Source organism: Beta vulgaris, chromosome 7, assembly GCF_026745355.1.
Source record: "Beta vulgaris subsp. vulgaris cultivar EL10 chromosome 7, EL10.2, whole genome shotgun sequence".
In the NCBI taxonomy this organism is placed as follows: Eukaryota; Viridiplantae; Streptophyta; class Magnoliopsida; order Caryophyllales; family Amaranthaceae; genus Beta; species Beta vulgaris.
Genome location: NC_079208.1, coordinates 1,280,325 through 1,300,002, shown reverse-complemented (window position 1 = coordinate 1,300,002; position 19,678 = coordinate 1,280,325). Strand labels below are relative to the sequence as shown.

The following is a 19,678-nucleotide window of genomic DNA, read 5'->3' as shown; positions in this document are numbered from 1 at the left end:
ATTAGGCAATTCTAAAATAGAGTATGGCTAAATAGAAAACTGTGATTATATACTATGGACACTTGAAACTTCATTCTTCAGTCGAGGTCGTTATTTTATTAGAATATAGCCAAGCCCGACACTTGAGACATGTATCAGTCCTAACACCTAGTAACAATCACAAGTGCTTGGAACTTGAATAATACTACACATCAACTATGAACTATGAATGCGTACATTCAACCTACGAAGCCAAATTGAGTGAATAATCATATGAAAAACATCAAATCTCTTAGGAGGATCGTTCATTACAAAATGGCGTTGTACTTGCTTCACTCCTTCCTGCATTTGCAAATACTTATCATAAGGTATTTCCATTAAGATTTTCTTAAGATTTGGAATTTCACTAACTGAAACTTGAACCGAAAACGAGCTCCAATCAAGAACATCACTAAAAGGAAGTATGTAGTTCTGAGAGATTAAAACTGGCACACATTCAGCATAGATAGCTTCCACGATTCGAGGGCTAGCAACCTCAAACCCACTAGGACAGAGGCAATACTTGCTTCTCTTCATCATTTCGCCGTAAGAAATTTCTTTAGGAAGCTCTTCATAAACTTGAAGATCTTTATCTTTGTCTTTCCAGTAAGTGAGGAGTGCAGGCCTAATACGGCCATGCATCCGCCCTGCGAAGAATGCAAGGATGGTACGTTCCGAAGGGGGTAATGATCCATGGAGTAACGCAGCGAATTCGCCAGTTTTTAAGTTGATTTCAGGAATTGATGCATCTTTTCTTGGATTGAAATTCTCTGATGTGTTTGCGTTGCATAATGCTCTAATCGAATGAAAGTATAATAATGGATGGTACCATGTAGCTCGTGGACCCTGTATGCAAGAAACAACTATAAGGATAAGAATGTTTGGAAAAGGAAAAGCACCAAAAAGTTAACCATTCAGTACATAAAATTAATCAATGATCTATTTGGTAAATAGTTATATATGATGAAATGGGGGTAAGATTTTGCCCTAAAGAGATCACTTATAATAAAAGTCGCTTTTTTAAGGTAAAAGAGAATTAAAAACAACATCTTGTGCTTGTTCGTCTTGTACATAGAACACCACCATTGACGTTACGAAACATACATATCAAGTTCTCAATCCAATGTGCCAAGAATTAGAATGTGTGCGCCATAACTCATAAAATTGGTATCTTGGTTTGGGTATAGGCCAATTTACGTACTTGGTCTTGATGGCAAGATAGAGGAGCTCATTCATGAGATTCGTCCCTTCTACCGTTGTATATGTGACCCATGATTTGGTTCTCATCGAGAAATTTCTCTCGCACAACCACCATTATGTTATGTCATATATGAATATAACGATACAACTTATCCTAATTTATACGAGTGTCTGAAGCTCATATATATAATAACATAATACAATAGTACAATTACAAGTATACCCTTAGTATTCTCTATTATGTTAGGCACGGTTCACTAGTTCCAAAATCAGGTCACAAAGACAAATAACTATGCTAATGCTTTAATCTATTCGTCGTTTTACCCAAAACAAAAGACAAACAAATAATTTGTGCTTTATGTGAGGAAAATATTGGCACAAATCGTTTATCGTTGTTTTACCAAAAAAAGAGACAAACAAGTAATTTGTGGTTTATGTGAGGAAACTATTGGCACAAATCATTTATCTAGGATGACTTGATTATATCATTTGGATGTCGACTCGAAACTCAGAATATCTCTTAATCACGAAAATGAGTTCTATAATCTTTACCATCACCACCATAATCTAGTAAAGATATACCATTCGAATCATATAAATTAAAAATCAACAATAATTGTTAAGAAAACCACAAAACACCAGAATTGACAGCTCATAAAATCATCATGTTTCCTCAAAACCAGTAGCATTCTTCCCAGTAATTAACACTAACTAATGTTGCATCAACTCATCACTAAGTGGAACATAATTGAGGTATAGAAAGATACCATCTACTCAATTGCTATAGCTTAACTTAATTATTTTGAATTAAATAAACACTTCAATCTAGCAACGTCGACATCTAAGCTAGCAGTATCATATGTTACTTACAAATAACTATGATCCCTGCGTTATATTGTACGATTACCAAGTAGTGTGGCAACCGACAACGCTTATATTCTTCTACATCTTTGTAAACTTGATTCGTGCTCCATTAATCAACTCGAATTAGCAAAAATTATTAAAAGAAACGGTCTAATTTTAATATAAATGTTAATCTAGTAACTAAGTGGGTTAAATTAGTCATCGAAAGAAATTATTCTAGTCACTATTGAACTATTTCTATTTTTTAATATTGAGCTTAACATTGCCTAATTTTAATTTAGAAATTGACGGTCTGTTACAAGACAAACTCCTCGAATTAGTTGATTTGTAAGATGAAACTGAACTTCTACAATCTTTTACAGCCAGAAAACTCGGTTAATCAACCGTCATAAACGTACTTTTGGTGTTACCTCAAAAACAAACAGTAACCTCTTAGGGCCTGTTCTCTTCGGCATAAAACAGCTGAACTGAACTGATCTGAATTGAACTGAATTGAACTGAACTGAAATGAATAGTGATATGTGAGAGCAAAAGTATTGTCAAGAGCTGAACTGAACTGAACTGAACTGATCTGAACTGAATTGAACTGAGTTGAACTAAACTGAATTGAATTGAACTGAACGGAACTGAAAATAAGCTGGGGAGAACAGGCCCTTAGTCTCTTACCTTTCTTTCCACTAAACTTCGATGCCAATTCATTCTAGATCCCCCCTAGGGTGCTCCAATCTGAAGGAAAAAAATCCGAGACGACTTCGACAGATAATGATCTGAATCCGACTCTGACTAAAAAGTCCGACTACGAGTTGGAGGAGGGTCGGGGTCGAATCCCATAAAATACGATATCGGAATCTGACGTGGACTTTAAGGCATTTAATACTTTTTATTTGTATCAATGTATTATGTATATATAATCTAAATCCGACTTTAACACAATTGTATCATATATGATTTTTTCATTGAAGAAATGATTGTTAAAAATAATATTAATGTTTAATTTCCATAAGATTATTATAAAAAATTGTAATAATTAGATTACTTGTATTATAGAAGATTTTTCTATCAAAAAATAGAGCAAAAAAAAAAGTCGGATTGGATCAGAATCGGAGTCGGATGTTAGGGTTTTAAATCTGGCCGGACTCGAATTTTCGGAGTTGGATGTCGAAGTCAAAAATCCGACTTCTTGTAGGGTCGGAGTCGGATTTTGCATAATCCGGTCCAAGTCTGACCCATCGACATTGTCATTCCTACTTCTAATGGGTCGTTTTTATAAATTCTCATAGCAGTCCAACCGAACAATGATATTCCCATACCCGGTATTGTCCAATACCATGGCATTTATGTAATTTTTATGACAAAAGTAATATTAAAAAATTATAATTTATTTTTTTTAATATATTTTTATTTTGGGGATTATTAGTTGAAATCATATATCATATATTAACACTATCTTATCATATCAGTTAGCTATTATATCATATTTGGACTACATATAATTGTATCAAAGAAATGGTATGGAAAAAGTTGGCCCATACCAGGTATGGGGGAATACTTCCTCGGTCCAACCACATGTTTCCGCTTAAATCGTCATACATCAGAGTTTATTTATAAGCTTAAATTATTTGATGGGTTTTTCTAACCTATGCAGCTAGTGCAAAGGTTAAGCGTTTATCTATTAAACAAATTGATTAACTAAAATAAAATATCTTCCCTATAATTCTGCTAAATAGTTAGTTTCCTTATTAATATATATTTTATCTTTTCTTTTAATCAAATCAAATTATCATCAATATATATTTAGCATAATTGTATGGAGATATTATATTTTTAGTTAATTAATTTATTAAATAGATAAAGTTTAACCTTTGCACTAGATGCATATATAGGTTAAAAAAACCCCTTATTTGATTTATCATGTAGACATACATATATAATTAATGAATAGTATAAAGTTTATCGACTTTGCTTATCTTTGATTTTTAGGGCATGTAAGAGCTCATAAAGCTCCTTTAGGTTTTCCTTTGTTTTCTGTATGGTTGTATTAGTAATAGGTTGTACTCCATTTTTTTTTAAGCGATGAACGTTTTCTCGATGTAAAAAAAAAAAGGAAGAAATAGTATAAAGTTTAAAAATCATACCCAATCATGGCAAGACAACATGAAGTGATCTGCTCCAAGACTTCTATTCCAATAAGGATATTTGTGTGATATTACACTCACGTAATCAAGAATTGTGCGCTCTAAAACAGCCTTATCACGGATGATTGGATCAAAAAGATGTTGAAGTATCATTACCACACTAAATGGAAGAAAGTAAACTTGAGCTTCATCTGGATCTTTTGCCCTAAATTGATTGTTCTTCTCTAACAAATTGATGAATATGCCCTCCATGGAGTATATGCTTTTGCATGGACCATAATGAAATAAGGGTGGCTCCCCTTCTTCATAAATATATATCTTGAACATCTTTTCCATCAATAAGTAGCTCCTATAGTTTAAAAAATCACAAAGATTAAAATGAGGCATGCATGATTGCGAAAATGAATCTATTAGCCGATAGTTTGCTCCATTTGCTTTTCTTTTTTTCGCGTTTTTCAGATAACATAGTAAAAAAAAATTAATATTGAAAAACATATGTTTTTTTTATGTCATTTTTTTGCAATAAAAGTAATTTTAGTCATTTATGGTGAAAGCTAATGAATTTTGACTCCAATACATAATATGCAACAAATGATTATGGATGTACGTAGAAATTAGGGCATGTTATTCTCGCCAACTTATTTTCAATTCAGCTCTGGACAGTACTTTTACTCTCACATATTACTATTCATTTCAGTTCAATTCAATTCTGTTTTATGTTGAAAAGAACAGTTAGTCGAAAAGAGAGTGCAAATCATATTTTGGATTTTGTTCTCAATTCAAAATTAGCAAGTTCAGATATTAGTTATTGCTTGAATTGAGATGTTTAACATTTTACACTGACAAAATATAGATGGAAATTCATTTTTTTTATTTGTGTATATTAATCAGTATATAGATGGAAAGTGTATGTTCCAGTAATTCTATCATTCTATGTGTGGCACACATCACATGGCTTTAATTGCCAAAGTTACTGAGTTTTGCAGAATTCATAGTTTTGTCAACATATAACATTAAATTACAACGGCAAAATCGACAGAAGCAGATTTGAGCTATTTATTAATGCATATTTTCTGTCCCAAAACTTCAATGCAAGCTGGGAGTTTGGACTTTCCTTCTTCATCGATTCTTTATTTCTCATGTAACCTAGAAAAACAGTTGTTTCTTTCAAATGACGAATTTTGCGCAAGTAGAGTTACCATTTTGTATAGAAAAATAAAACTCACTTTAACATTAGAAATAGGAAAGCTTAACACCAACTATATTTTTGGTGCAAATAACACTAAGGACTATAACGAGTGGACTCCATAACACCAACTACAATAATGGTACATGCAATGAAACCTAATTCGTCGGAAGATGTATATTATGTTGGCGCTATAGAGAAAAAAGGTTACATTATCTAGTTCCGGTATAATTTATGCCTTCAACTAATCACGTGTCATTGTGCCCACCCAATACTGTAGTAGTGTTGTGAAACTTTTTTAAGTTTAATTAGTTCGTACTGCTTCTAATTGGGCCTGCACACAGAGGCGCATACCTGAGGAGAGAATGACCACACACAAGCTCATATGAGGTTCCATCTTAAAACCAATTGACAATAAGAGGATAACTCATTCTAATTTTTGCCTTTTTGGCCTTGAAATGAAAGAATCCAAATTAGCAAAAAAAAAAAAAAAAGAGTAGTCCATTAAGGTTATATATCAATCATAATCTCTCTCTTCTTATTCAATGTAAGACAAGCTCATATGTGAATTAACACGTTAACACATATAGACAAAATTTTACTTGAATATATTATACACAATTTAAAACAAATTTTGTGTTAACCTAGTCCGGACAAAGTTATATGGACTAATCAGTAATCACCTATACCCCTCAAGTAATCTCCCAACTTTGTATACTCCTCACCTAGCTAATAAACATATGAAAACAATCATCATGGATATTCTGCAATTGTTCATAAGTTAAAGTACTTAAATATGTTATGGGGTACACACTTCACAATATATTTTTTTGTGAATCAAAGTTATATAACTAATCTATACCCTTCAAGTAATCCTTCAACTTGGATAATCCTAAGCTAGCTAATAAAGATATCAGAACAATCATCATGAACAATCCTTCAACTTGGCATACTATTTATTCCCTTTACAAAACTTCCTTGTTACCAAATTAAAAGGTCTTTATCAAAGTCAAAATAGTAGATTTGATGAGATATTCCTTTCGTTTCATTTTTATATATAAGAACAATCCCTCAACTTCACATACTATTAATTATTTTAAGCTATTTACAAAACTTCCTTGTCACCAAATAAAAAGGTCTTTATCAAAGTCAAATTATAGTAGATTCCACAAAATATTCCTTTCATTTTTTTATATAAATATAAGGTATGAACGACTATTACAAATCTATTTTAATTTGAACGAGAATATATATAGTACACCTGGGTGTACCATGCTCATGGTACACCCAATACTATTTTCTCCAAATGAGCAAAATGAGCAAATGAATAAAATGAACAAATGAGCAAATGAGCAAAAATTTCTACTCATTTAAGAAAATGAGCAAACACTTTTATTACAAAATGAGCAAAAGAGTAAATGAGCAAAACGCCCATATGAGCAAATTTGGTGTCAAATGAACACCTGAAGTTCTAATTTATTACAAAAATACCTCTAAGTGTACCATGCTCATGGTACACCCGGGTGTACCATAAGTGAACTCGTGAGAATATTTATAGTACACCTAGGTGTACCATGCTCATGGTACACCCAAGACTATTTTCTCCAAATGAGCAAAATGAGCGAATCAACAAATGAGCAAAATGAACAAATGAGCAAATGAGCAAAATGAACAAATGAGCAAATGAGCAAACATTTCTACTCATTTAAGAAAATGAGCAAACACTTTTATTACAAAATGAGCAAAATGAGCAAATGAGTAAATGAGCAAAATGCACATATGAGCAAATTTGGTGTCAAATGAACACCTGAAGTTTTAATTTATTACAAAAATACCCTTAGGTGTACCATGCTCATGGTACACCCGGGTGTACCATGAGTGAACTCACCAGTACCTCTAATAATCTTACACAAGAAGTACAAAATATTTAGAAGTACGAAACAATAATTCAGCATGTAATAATTTAGTTAAAGTATTAGATTACAATTTGCATGGTGGGAATGAAGTTCTCAGAGTATTATTGATTGTATCACATTACTAGGGTAGTAGTGTATATATATTATGTGATGGACAGTGGCGGATCTAGAAATTATATGCAACAGGATCACTAATCATAAGTATCCAAAACAGTAATGTTAATGTAGGTCGGGATCCTTTTTTTAGTGTTGAAATGAGTGGTGTCTCTTCTACTACTAATTAACACTACTTCTATCTACATTTATACAATAAAAATTAGATTTTTTTCTCCATATTATTTTTCCCCTAGTGGAGTCAAGTGACCCCACTCCCATCAACATACATCCGCCACGGGTGATGAACGAGATTATATATTAGATAAATCTAATTTCATGATCAATCTATATCGTGTGTTGCAAATTATAAAATTTATAGTATATAGTATATAGTACCGATGAAAGGCGAAAGCATTCTTGTATATGTTGCCATGAGGTACATAATCAACTTGATCTTCAACAAAAAGATTTGAAGTATTTCTACTTTGAATTGCTTCTTTAATCAAAGACCTTGCTCTTCCAAGTGTTACTTCTATTATTTCCACCTTTTGATCTTTCTTCCTATCCTTCAACACTTCATTAATCGCGTCACGTAATTTCATCAATGTTCTTTGCTTTTTCTCCTCCTAATTATAGATAAATAATGAAAGAGATAAACAATCAAAATAATATAGGAAACAAATAAAGATATAGAAATATAAAAGGGACACTATCATAATTATTCCTTAAATACTAGGGCTCCGTTTGGTAGGGTGTAAAACGTTTTCCCGGAAAATTGTTTTCCTCTATTTTTAGTTTTACATTGTTTGGTTGACAAAAGAGTGTAAAATCATTTTCCCTTAGGGTAAAATTACTCTCCCAATGATGGAAAACCATTTTCCTTTCAAAATGAAGGGAAAACTATTTTCCTTATCTCTCTTGTACACTCCTCTCACTACCTCCTTACTTTCCCTTTCATTTTCCTTTCATTTCATCATTTTTCTTACATCGAACCAAACAACGGAAAACTAATTTTGGAATTGTGTTTTCCATTGTAAATGCTGAAAATATTCTACGCCCTACCAAACGGAGCCTAGAAAAGTAACATATGATATTGAAGTCAACTTTTTTCCTAAGAAAATGAAATCATACATAAAATATGTTTGTCTAGCTTATTATCACCCTTTAATTTATGTCTCTTAAATCCTATCATCAAACGTTAAGAAAACAAAAGATGAAAACTTTTACAGCAAAACAAGGAAAAGTAGTAAATATAATACTAAGTTTTTTTTTTTTTACGGAAAATATAATACTAAGTTAATCTATCGATGTTTAACTAGTTTAACTGATAATCATATTGAATCAAAAAGGGCAAAAAAACAAAAATTAAAAATAACAATGGGAAAATACCATAATTAGTCCTTGAAAACTACAAAAGTAACATATAGTGGAACTTTAATTATACCTAAGAAAATGAAATCAAATATAAAAAAATTGTATATTGGCTCAAAATTTTGTCTAGCTTATCAACCTTTATGTCTACTAAATCCTAATTATCAAAAAGTTATCAAAACAAAAGATGAAAACTTACAACAAAACAAGGAAAAGCAAATAAAAATACTAAGATATTGTATCAATGTTAACTATAGCTTAACTGATAATCATATTGAACAAACAACACATAATGAAAAGGGACAAACAAACAAAAATTAGAAAATTAAAGTAACATATGATGTCAACTTTTTACTTAAGAAAATGAAATCAAATATATAAAATTTTATATTGGCTCAAAATTTTGTCTAGCTTTTCAACCTTTATGTCTACTAAATCCTATCATTAAACCACTTTGGGCACATGAGCAAGGTTATAAAAAAATTTCAGTGCATACAGATTCTGAGATTATCATTCGCAGTCTACTTAAACCACTGACATTTTCAATTTCGATTACTTGGACACTCTGTGATATTCGCTCGACAGCTCAACAATTTGAATGGTGTCGATTTACAAAGGTCGACCGTTCACAGGTTCAAATGGCTCATGTTCTAGCTACTCGTGCCAGACAAGGACAACTACCGTTACTCCGCACTTAATTGCTTTCTTGTTTACTTTTTTTCATGTACGTTTGTTTGATGTCCAAAAAAAAAAAAAATCCTATCATTAAAAGTTATCAAAACAAAAGATGAAAACTTGCAAAAAGACAAGGAAATAAAGTAAATAAAATACTACGATATAATATGAAATTATGAATGTTAACTAGTTTGATTGATATATAATCATATTGAATAAATAGATACAATGATATTTTAAATTTGTTTATATTATCAACTTTACTTTATGTCAATTAATAAGATGTTACCATCATGATATATAAATAAAGAAAGATGAAGACTTACTGATTTTGCAAGAGAAGATGAGTTGTGAATAATTGCAAGAGAATAAGCCAAAGAATCAAAGGATGATGTGACTCCATGATCAATGATACTATGATTTGTTGGCCAAATCCAAGAAGATGATGGAAAATAGAATGAATTAGACAAACACTTTGAGCCTTTTGATTGGAAAATGATAGCAAATAATGCTAATATAGTCAAAGAAGAAATGAGGATATGAATATGTTTTGTGTAAAATGAACTCATTATATTCTCCTATATTCATTACTCCCCCACATTTCGCTTACTACCTATTGTTATAGAGGTACTATTGTTTTAATGGAAAGAATTTGTACGGTTAGGGAAAGAGAAACTATTACTCTATTAGAAGCATATTTTATTACCATGGCCATTAAAATTAGCCTATTCTTCCGGATTTGTACCAAATAAGTTTTTAAGTTGCTCTATTTGACATTGAAGCTTGCTATAAAAAGATTAGGAAACTTTGATAACCATAACATTTCAATATAGTGATAACTAGTCTTCATATGCACGCGATGCGTGCGTTAATTTCAAAATTTGTTATTCTATTAGATACTCCATTCGTACTTTATTTATGATTAAACTTAAATGTGAAAAATTCAACAATTAGATGTATTTAGATATGTTAATTCGCTAATGTAAAAAAAAAAAAAAGGTTGTGAGTGATTGTTAACATTAATTTTTTGTGAATGAATATTGAACAGAAAAAACAAAAATAATGAGTTAGTTTAACTGAATTAAAGAATATCAAAGGTAGTGAATGTTCAGACTTTTCATGTGCACGTTATGTATGCCATCTTTTTTTATAAGGTATAAATATATTGTTCATTTAATTTTTGATTGAAGTATTTGATGCATATACCATTTTAAACTTGTTTTAAATGGCAAATTGCAATGAGAATTTTTAAATGATTTGTTTTTGTAATTTTTTTCATTCCATTAATTAGATCACTAAGGGTATTTTAGTCACTTCAAAAGAGGACACCACACCTCCTCTCTTGGCTTATATAATAGAAATAAGTTTAGCATTAATAGCAAAATTATTTATGGTTTGATTATGTTTTTTAAAATGTAAGCGAGTTCAAACCTAGGTCGTAAGTAAATTAATAGACACTTACGTTATTATTTGACTTTATCAAGTAAATAGCAAAATTTTGTAATGTGAATAGAGTTCGAACCTAGATCATAAGTAAATTAATGGACATCCACATTATCATTTGATTTTACCAAGTAAATTAGTTGACCCTAGTCCATTCTAGCCTCCCCCAACCTTAACCAACCGAAGATTTCTATTATGTGTACTAGTCAAAAGAGTTGGACAGTATATATATTAGTGATGGCCACCGGTGCGGGCCGGGTTGTGGGTCGTAGCGGGCTAGGCTGAAATTTCGCGGTCCAGGACCGGACCGTGAAATTCATAGATTGGACGGGCTGGTCCACATGCTGAAAAATCTTGGGCCACATCGGTCTGCTACCAATTTTCACAGTTCGAGAAACAGTTTTGACCGTTCGTGGGTCTAGTGGGATGGACCGGACTGGCGGGCCAGCATGAGGATTTTTTCAAAAAATTATTCATTATTATCACATAAAATCTTTAAGATGAATTAAAATATATACAATTATTAATATTAATGAGTAATTTCATTATTTTTAAATTTGATTGAATTATAATATATGCAATTTGATTAAAATATATACAATTTGATTAAAATATACACAATTTGGTTTTTTTTTTTTTTGATAAGTTAGAGAATTTTATTTATACTTTATGCTATTACAAGCAGTATTACAGCATGAGGCAGTGAGGCAATATACCAAAGAGTTACATCTGCAAAGTCCCTTGCAGTTAGATTACATATTGATTATAACCAAGCTAAGCCATGAAGTCGTTTTCTCTTCTAATACCACTCTTCGCTAATGCATCTGCCACAGCATTCGAGCCCCTACCTTTGTGGATGATTTTTGCATTGAGATGCGAATGAATGGCTGATCTTATGAAGTTCAGCATGAAGTTCAAATTCCATGGCCCCCCACTTCTTTCATTGCACCATTTTACCGCGTTCGCTGAATCCGACTCAAAAATTAAGTGGTTGGAGTTTATTAAAGGAGAGGAGAGAGAGATCTTCACAGCCCGGAACAACGCATACACCTCAGCAGAATTGATCTCAAGATGAGGAATGGGGCATGAAAAAATGCACATGAAGTTTCCGAAGCTGTCACGAAGGACGCCTCCAATGGCACTTCGATTTCGGATCGGGTCTAGAGATGCGTCAGTGTTCCATTTAAATGAGGATTGAGGCGGAGGGCTCCAAAGGGGAATTTCATGGCTAGGAGCTGGATTGACACTCCTTCCCGCAGCTAGGCAGCCTTTAAGGCATTTTGGGTTTAGCATCACCTCATTGCTTGAATATGGGAAGGGATCTTGCCATCCCTTTATCCACCAGCATAGACGAAGTAGAACCATGTCTTGAAGCTGTTTATCGGAGCATACAATATTGCTGAAAACCCGAGCATTACGCTCCTTCCACAGGGTCCACAAAATGATGCAAAAGGTGGCTTTCCATACTCTCTTAAAGAAGCGATCTGCATGGTAATAGTTCCATTGCAAAAAAAGATCCTTCAATGTCCGCGGAAGGACCCATGAAACATCCCAAAGAGCGAACCACCAATACCACAATTTCCTCGAGAGCTCGCAATGAATAAATAGATGCTCTCCATCTTCAATATGTTGTTTGCAGAAAATACATGAAGCTTCGGAGGGAGGGATGATAGACAACCTTACAAGCTTCCCTTTTGTGTTTAGCTTTCCCATGAGGGCAAACCAAACAAAAATCTCGATTCTATGGGGGACAAGACCCTTCCATAGACTCTTGAAAATGTCAGATGAAACCATGGGGGAGGTTTTGTCCAGCTCTTTCGTGATTGAGCTAACCGAGAAGCGCCCATTTTTATCGGGGGCCCAGATGAATTTGTCGCTACAACTAACATCCAGCGAGACATGACCGACTATAGAGAGAAGGTGGTCCAGGTCTTCTAAATCCCGGGGTCGAAGAGCTCTCTTCCAATCTAGGCTCCAACACCATTTTGACCCATCCCAAAAACCCAACGATGATACCGACGCCAACTGGTTGCTACAAATTCGAAATAACCGAGGAAATAGGGATTTTAGTGGGGTATTACCAACCCATAGATCCAGCCAAAAATAGGTTGAAATACCATCTCCCACCCACTTTCTCACTTTGGAACTAGCTAGGCATTTGGCAGTAGGGTGATGAAGAATAGAAGCGCAAATGTTTTTCCATGGCCCACCACGGTTCGGGATTCCCAAGTCAACTATTGTTGTATATGAATCATACCCATATTTCTCCTTGATGATGTTGCGCCACAAGGCGCTTGGCTCATTATAAAACCTCCACCACCATTTAAAAAGAAGGGCAATGTTACGATGCAAGAGATTGCCTACGCCTAGACCTCCAAAGCATTTAGGCAATTCAATCAAATTCCATGAGACCAAAGGAAAGGGGCGTTTCCCAATTTCACCACACCAAAAGAATTGTCGTTGAAGTTTGACAATTTTTGCAATGACGCCTTTAGGAATGGGAAACAAGGACATGTAGTACAATGGTAGACTAGCTAATGAAGCTTTAATTAAGGTGATGCGACCTCCAAGGGATAGTAACTTACCTTTCCACGAGGCTAATTTCATGTGCATGCGATTGATCACCGAGTCCCAAGTGCTCAATAGGGAAGAGTTGCCGCCAATCGGTAATCCAAGGTATATGAAGGGAAAGGATCCGATTTTACATTGCAAAGTTTCAGCTGCCTCACTCAACCATGGCGAGTCCACATTCAATCCCAATATACTACTTTTGTGGAAATTAACTTGTAGTCCCGAGGCTAATTGAAAGATGATGAGGGTCATCTTTATGTTCATGAATGCCTCCATATTTTTTGAGCAAAATATAATGGTATCATCCGCATATTGCAAATGCGAGATTTTCGTTCCTCCATTGGTGATTTCCACCCCATCCCAAAGACCCATGGAAATAGTCTTGTTGAGCAGTAGGTTCAGAGGCTCGGCAGCAAGATTAAACAGAAAAGGGGATAGGGGATCCCCTTGTCTAATCCCCCTTTGCATTTTAAATAGAGAAGTGGGGGAGCCATTGATGATTACTGAAGCCGATGCGCTCATAACACATGTTTTCATCCAGGATCTCCATAGCATTGGGAAATTCATTTGCCCCAAAACCCAGTCCAAATAGCTCCAAGCAATGCAATCAAAAGCTTTGTGGAAGTCAAGTTTTAGCACCACTAATTCTCTCTTTGATTTTTTGCAAGAATCAATCAATTCACTAGCAATGAGGGCGCCGTCGAGAATTTGCCTTCCTTTAATGAATGAGGATTGGCTAGGGCTAATGAGACCATCTATCACTGTTTGGAGGCGCCTTGCTAACAGTTTTGAAACAATTTTGTATAAGCACCCAACCATGCTTATTGGCCGAAAATCTTTGAAGCCTTCTGGATGTTGTATTTTTGGTATTAGTGCAATAAAAGCACTATTGCATCCATGTGGAAGTGAAGAGGATCGCCAGAACTCATCAACTATGTTGTAAAAATCCTGCTTAATTATCTCCCATGAGCTCTTGATGAAGAGAAAGTTGTATCCGTCTGGACCCGGTGCTTTCTGGGAGCTACAAGAATCAACAGCATCATCTATTTCCTTTCGAGAGAATGGGGCAGTGAGATAAGATGAGTCTACTGCCGATAATTTTTTGAAGCCCAGGTTATTGAAGGTAGGTCTAACAACATATTCTTCATGAAAGATATTCTGAAAAAATGCTGCTGCTTCTTTTTTGATTTCAGCTGGTTTTTCTATGCATTCACCGTCTATCACAATTCTCTCGATCTGATTTTTGCGTCTTCGTATTGATGCAAGAGTATGAAAGTACTTTGTGTTTCGGTCACCTTCTTTGATCCACCTAGCCCTTGAATGTTGGGCCCAATAAGATTCACGCCTCTTCATCCACTTCCACAGATCCGTTTGTGTCTCCATTCTTACCTGCAATTCGTTAGTGGACAAAAAACGAGAATTTGCAATTTTATCAAAATAGTTAATCCTATCCTCACAAGTTTTTATATGATCATCAATAATACCAAACTCGCTATTATTCCACTTTTTAAGTTCTACCTTGAGAGCTTTCAATTTTTCTGGAACCGAGAAATCATGATTTTTTTCCCATGAGTTTTTTATGATCTTCATGCATTGTGGATGAGTAAGCCAACAATTGAGGAAGCGGAATGGTTTGGGCCCCCAATTTTGGTCAGAGGTGAAGGCTAAAAGAGGGCAATGATCTGATAACCCCCTTTTGAGAAGGGTGAGTTTTAAAGAGGGGAAGGAAGAGATCCACTCCGGTTGAACAAATAAACGGTCCAATTTACTCTTGGACTGACCACGAAACCATGTGAACGGCCCATTAGCTGCTGAGATTTCAATGATGCCCAAGTTGTGAATAAATGTTTGAAAATCATTAGTACCTTGGTGAGAGATAAACTGGCTGCCTCTATCCATTGGTTCAAGGATTTCATTGTGATCCCCAATTACAAGGCATGGTAGACTGTTTTCGGCATAGAACTTGGTAATTTCATTCCAAACCGTGGCTCTAGCATCAATAGAGCAGGGATTATATATATTAATGATCAAACAGTTGAGGTTGTGAGAAGGTATTGCTCCTGAGATGCCAATCCAGTGTCTCGAGATATGGCTCGACTTCATCATGAAGAAATTTGATTTCCACGCTGATAGTAGGCCCCCTGAGTTCCCTATTGAGGGACTGAATATCCAGTGAATATCTTCTTCTCTCCATACTGAGTTTAGGGTTTTATTATTAACTTCCTCAAGCTTTGTCTCCTGAAGAAACAGAAAGTTGGGATTATGAGTGTTGATGAGTTTTCGAACTGCGCTTCTCTTAATTCGGGCACTCAGTCCCCTAGAGTTCCATGACAACATTATCATTAAATCTTTGAGGATGAAGACTAGTGACTTATGATGTTTAATCAGCCTTGGCTTGATCAGCTAGCCACGCTGATTTTTGATGCGCCAAAATTTAATAATTCTGTTGTGCAGTTCCGAGGGGGAGCCTGTGAAAGTAATGCCCAATTCGTCAGCAAGTTTCATTATGTCATCAGCAGAGATAGATATGAGGGGTGGCTGGGCATGATTTTTCGGAGGAGGGGAGTTAATTTGTGTGGGCTTGGAGGCAGATGAAGATGGAGATTTGAGGTTTTGGCTTGAAAGGTGCTGGCTTTTAGTTTTTTTTGAGTTTTTTCTTTTCTCTTTTTGCCATGTGGGCTGATTTAACTTCCATAGGAATTTTTTCTTCGAATCCTGGTGGGAATAAGGGCCCAGATGAGAAGGAGGAGGAGGTTTTTGGGTTGGGCCTGCGCAGTAGGCTAAAACGGTTTGAGATGGTGATGTTTTGATTGCAGGAGGGTGATTGGACATGAGAGTTTTGGGAAGGATGTTTTATTGGTGACAATTGGGCTTTTGTGGGAATTGCGCCCGAAAAGTTTTTTTGTCTTATTGGAGAGTGTGGGCTACGAGGCGGTTTTGGAAAGTAGGGAGGGTAGGGGTTTGATTGGGAGGTTTGAGAATGATTGGGTGTGGGGGGCCCCATAAAGTTGTTCAGTTGTGATTGGAGGCAATCATTCCCAATAATATTGGGTACTGAAAAGGCATCATTATCATTAAAAGCTGGCTTCTTAGAACTGTCAGATTTGTTTAGGTTTCGAGGACAGATTGGACAAGGGGTGTTTTCAGGTTCTTGGTAACTGTGTTCACAATTTGGTTTAATATTTACTTGGACTGGGTTGGTCCGGTTCATGAGCCGGGGCAGTATCGAGTTCCAAGTTGGGCGATTTTACTAGCAGGTTTTAATGGGTTGGGCTCAAGAAATCTGGCCCACACACCAATTTCACAGTTTGAATTGGGTTGGATCGGGCTTTTTGCAGGCCAAACCCACATAGCTCACGAGGTGGGTTGGATTGACCAACACTGGTGGCCATCTCTACACTCTACAGTGTATATTGCTAAATCAACCCAATCATTTAGACATATGACTTTTTATTTAGATAAGAGGGAGAAAATATTGCAATCATATACAAAAATAGGACAGAAAATTAGTTAAAAAAAGTAAAGTAGAGGAACAACAATTCTCAAATAAAAATTTAAGGTGGCAAGCAACAAGTCAAATGAGGAAGGAAGGGAGTAAATTAGGAAAGTTAGTCTAAAGTGATGTAGAGATGGGGATGTAAATTATGTGAGTCGAGTTCGAGGAGCTGGCTCGACTCGTTAGCATTTTAAGTCGGTCTCGAGTTGAGTCAAGTTCACTCGAGTCGGGTATTGACCCACTAATGATCGAGCTTTGATGGAGTCGAGATTTGGCCGAATCGAGTTTTGATCGAGTAGATTTCGAGTGATTTGCAAGTGTCTCGTGTTAAAAGCAATCCTAAGATAGAAAATACATGTACTAAATTTAGGTATTTTGTATAGATAATTTGATATTCGAACTTCTCGCCAACATCTCGATTTGAGCTCACTCGAGTCGAGTTTTGACCGAGTCGATCTCGAATAGTTCGCGAGCTATCTTGTCTCATTTACACCTCTAAAGAGAGAAATAGATAGAGTAAAAATAAAATGAGGTTGCTGTAAATATAAAACTAAAATATAGATGAGGTAAATTAAAGAAAAGAGTAGAGACTATCAGACTAGAGTGATACATATATATTGCTATTTTTTTCGAATCTCGAGGATAGTGCTACAAATACTTCATTAATTACGGAAATGAATAAGAGAGAGAAATATTAGATTTAAAAATTCTTAAAGAAGTATACAGTCTACTGCTGTGATTTCAATTATAGAGGAGATTGTCACTTAATACTCCCATTTACTCCATTTATTACAAAAATAAATAGATCTCTTTCCTGCTATACGTATCGAGATCTTCATATCTCAATATTTTTTAGGTAAGATTCTCAGGAGTAGTAGACAAGAATTGTCGGTAGAATTTTTTTCTGAGGACAATTATTAATTAAGAAACGGTACCCGTATTCAAATTATATCCTATATACACGCATGCCAAGGTGACCCTGAGGAGAAGTTTTGTTTGCGGCTACTCGTAGGATGAAGGCATGGTGGCCTGTTGAAGTGGCGGAGGGGAAAGCTCTTTGTCTTGCAATTAAGCTAGCTCGGAGCCACGACTTGCAGAACGTTATTTTTGAGACAGATTGTCTTACTATTACAAACAGGTTGTTTAGGGGTGCTCTCTTCTTTTCTGATTTAGATGTTGTGCTTGAGGATGCTCTTTACTTTAGCAAGGATTTTGTTTCTGTTAAGTGGTCTCATGTGCTACGGGATGGAAATTGTGTTGCCCATCACCTAGCTAGACTTATTCCATTTGGTATTGAACAACGTTGGGAACATCATTGTCCTGCGGAGGTGACCCCTTATGTTCTTATAGACACTCTGTCCATTGATTAATATAATGCACCTATTATTTCCCCTCAAGAAAAAAAAGGTGTTATGAACATGTTACAACGTCGTTAGCTTAACAGGCGTGTATAATTACTTATTTTCAGTTCAGTTGTAATTAGTTTGGTTCGATTCGGTTGTAATCGTGACGCAGTCAGAAATTACAGAGAAAAGCAAACGCTAATCTCGATCAAGAACTAACAGATTTACAAGCGATAAATCTGTAAAACTCCGGAATCCACCAGAAAGGGTATGAACTCTGTGATATTATTAAAAGTCAAAAACTGCCTCCAAACATTGACCTAATAATGTTTAGATACGTAAAACAAAACCCTAATACGTAATTAAGGAAATAATAAAATTCGAAAATAATTAAAATGCCTATTTCGAGCCTTAAACAAACTCGGATGGCTTAAAAAGCCTATACATCACGGCGTACCCGTGAGTTTGACTCGTTGGCCCGTTCCGCTTCCGAAAAGGTATCACAATAGGCAATCGGACTCCGTCGACCCGATTAGTGCAAATCATTTCAGGCTTTTTGTCGCGCTTCCTTATCGAACTTATCCGCCAATCTTCCTACGTCAAATCGATTTTAATCAATTCAGCTGCAGCCTCCAATTATCATTTCTATTAGTTATAATTTAATTCATTTCAGTTCAATTAAGTTACAATCAGTTCAGTTCAGTTTAATTCAATTCAGTTCAGTTTATTCAGTTGCAATAGGTTCGGTTAAGTTCAGTTTAGTTATTTTATGTCGAATAAAACAGGCCCCAACTAGTTTTTAGAATCTGTGTACATATAACTACATGCATTAGGTAGACTGCCAACTGTTAATGGATTATTAGAAAATAATTGTCAATGTTGAATTGGATTCTACATTAGATTAAATTCTAATGTACATAATGTTAGGATGTGTTCACATTTTAGAAAATATGAACTAATAATTTCATATCCTAAAAGCATGTAAATTGTAAACATGTAAAATTTGCACATCTTGGTAAACCTTTCCATTTTAGTGTATGGCATGTTGAATTTGATTGATATTTGGTTGATGTATCTTTCAAGTCGTTTAAGTTTATGCTAGGATCAATTCCGATCTACATCATTTTAAGTTTCGTTTGTATCATGTCTAAATGGGGCCGATATCAAGTTTGAGCCAATATAGAAGAGTTATTGTTGACAAAATTAAGTTTCAAGTATGTTGAGATTAGAAACATGAGGTGGCTTTGATGTTAGCCATTTAGTTCAAGATGCCAGGATTATTTCATACCATTTTTTGTGAAGAGGAGGATGGTAGTCTGGCTCGAGATAAAGGATTGAAAGCAACGGTTTGTAACTTATTGAGA

The 19,678-nt window shown here is 35.0% G+C and overlaps 1 protein-coding gene across 2 annotated transcripts; it reads right to left on the bottom strand.

Annotated features, from left to right (window-relative positions):
- Positions 1-62: 62 nt before the first annotated feature.
- On the bottom strand, positions 63-10,479 carry LOC104898197 (probable glycosyltransferase At3g07620). 2 transcript variants are annotated; one of them, XM_010685238.4, is made up of 4 exons: positions 9,788-10,479; positions 7,812-8,041; positions 4,374-4,566; positions 63-864 (listed from the first exon to the last, which is right to left on the bottom strand). In XM_010685238.4, the coding sequence occupies exons 1-4, from the start codon at positions 10,028-10,030 to the stop codon at positions 196-198; spliced, it is 1,335 nt and encodes a 444-aa protein (XP_010683540.2). In that variant the 5' UTR covers positions 10,031-10,479; the 3' UTR covers positions 63-195. The 2 variants fall into 2 exon arrangements, with proteins under 2 accessions (XP_010683540.2, XP_010683539.2); XM_010685237.4 differs by having other exon boundaries at positions 4,218-4,566; positions 9,788-10,361.
- Between the last annotated feature and the right edge of the window lie 9,199 nt (positions 10,480-19,678).

What these genes read in the sequence shown, in the direction of transcription:
- LOC104898197 (XM_010685237.4), bottom strand. Translation starts at nt 10,030, where the DNA reads ATGAGTTCATTTTACACAAAACATATTCATATCCTCATTTCTTCTTTG. An exon ending in CATCTTCTCTTGCAAAATCA is followed by an intron (nt 8,042 to 9,787) that starts GTAAGTCTTCAT and finishes ATCTATAATTAG; the next exon opens with GAGGAGAAAAAGCAAAGAAC. An exon ending in TGTTGTCTTGCCATGATTGG is followed by an intron (nt 865 to 4,217) that starts GTATGATTTTTA and finishes TCTTGCATACAG; the next exon opens with GGTCCACGAGCTACATGGTA.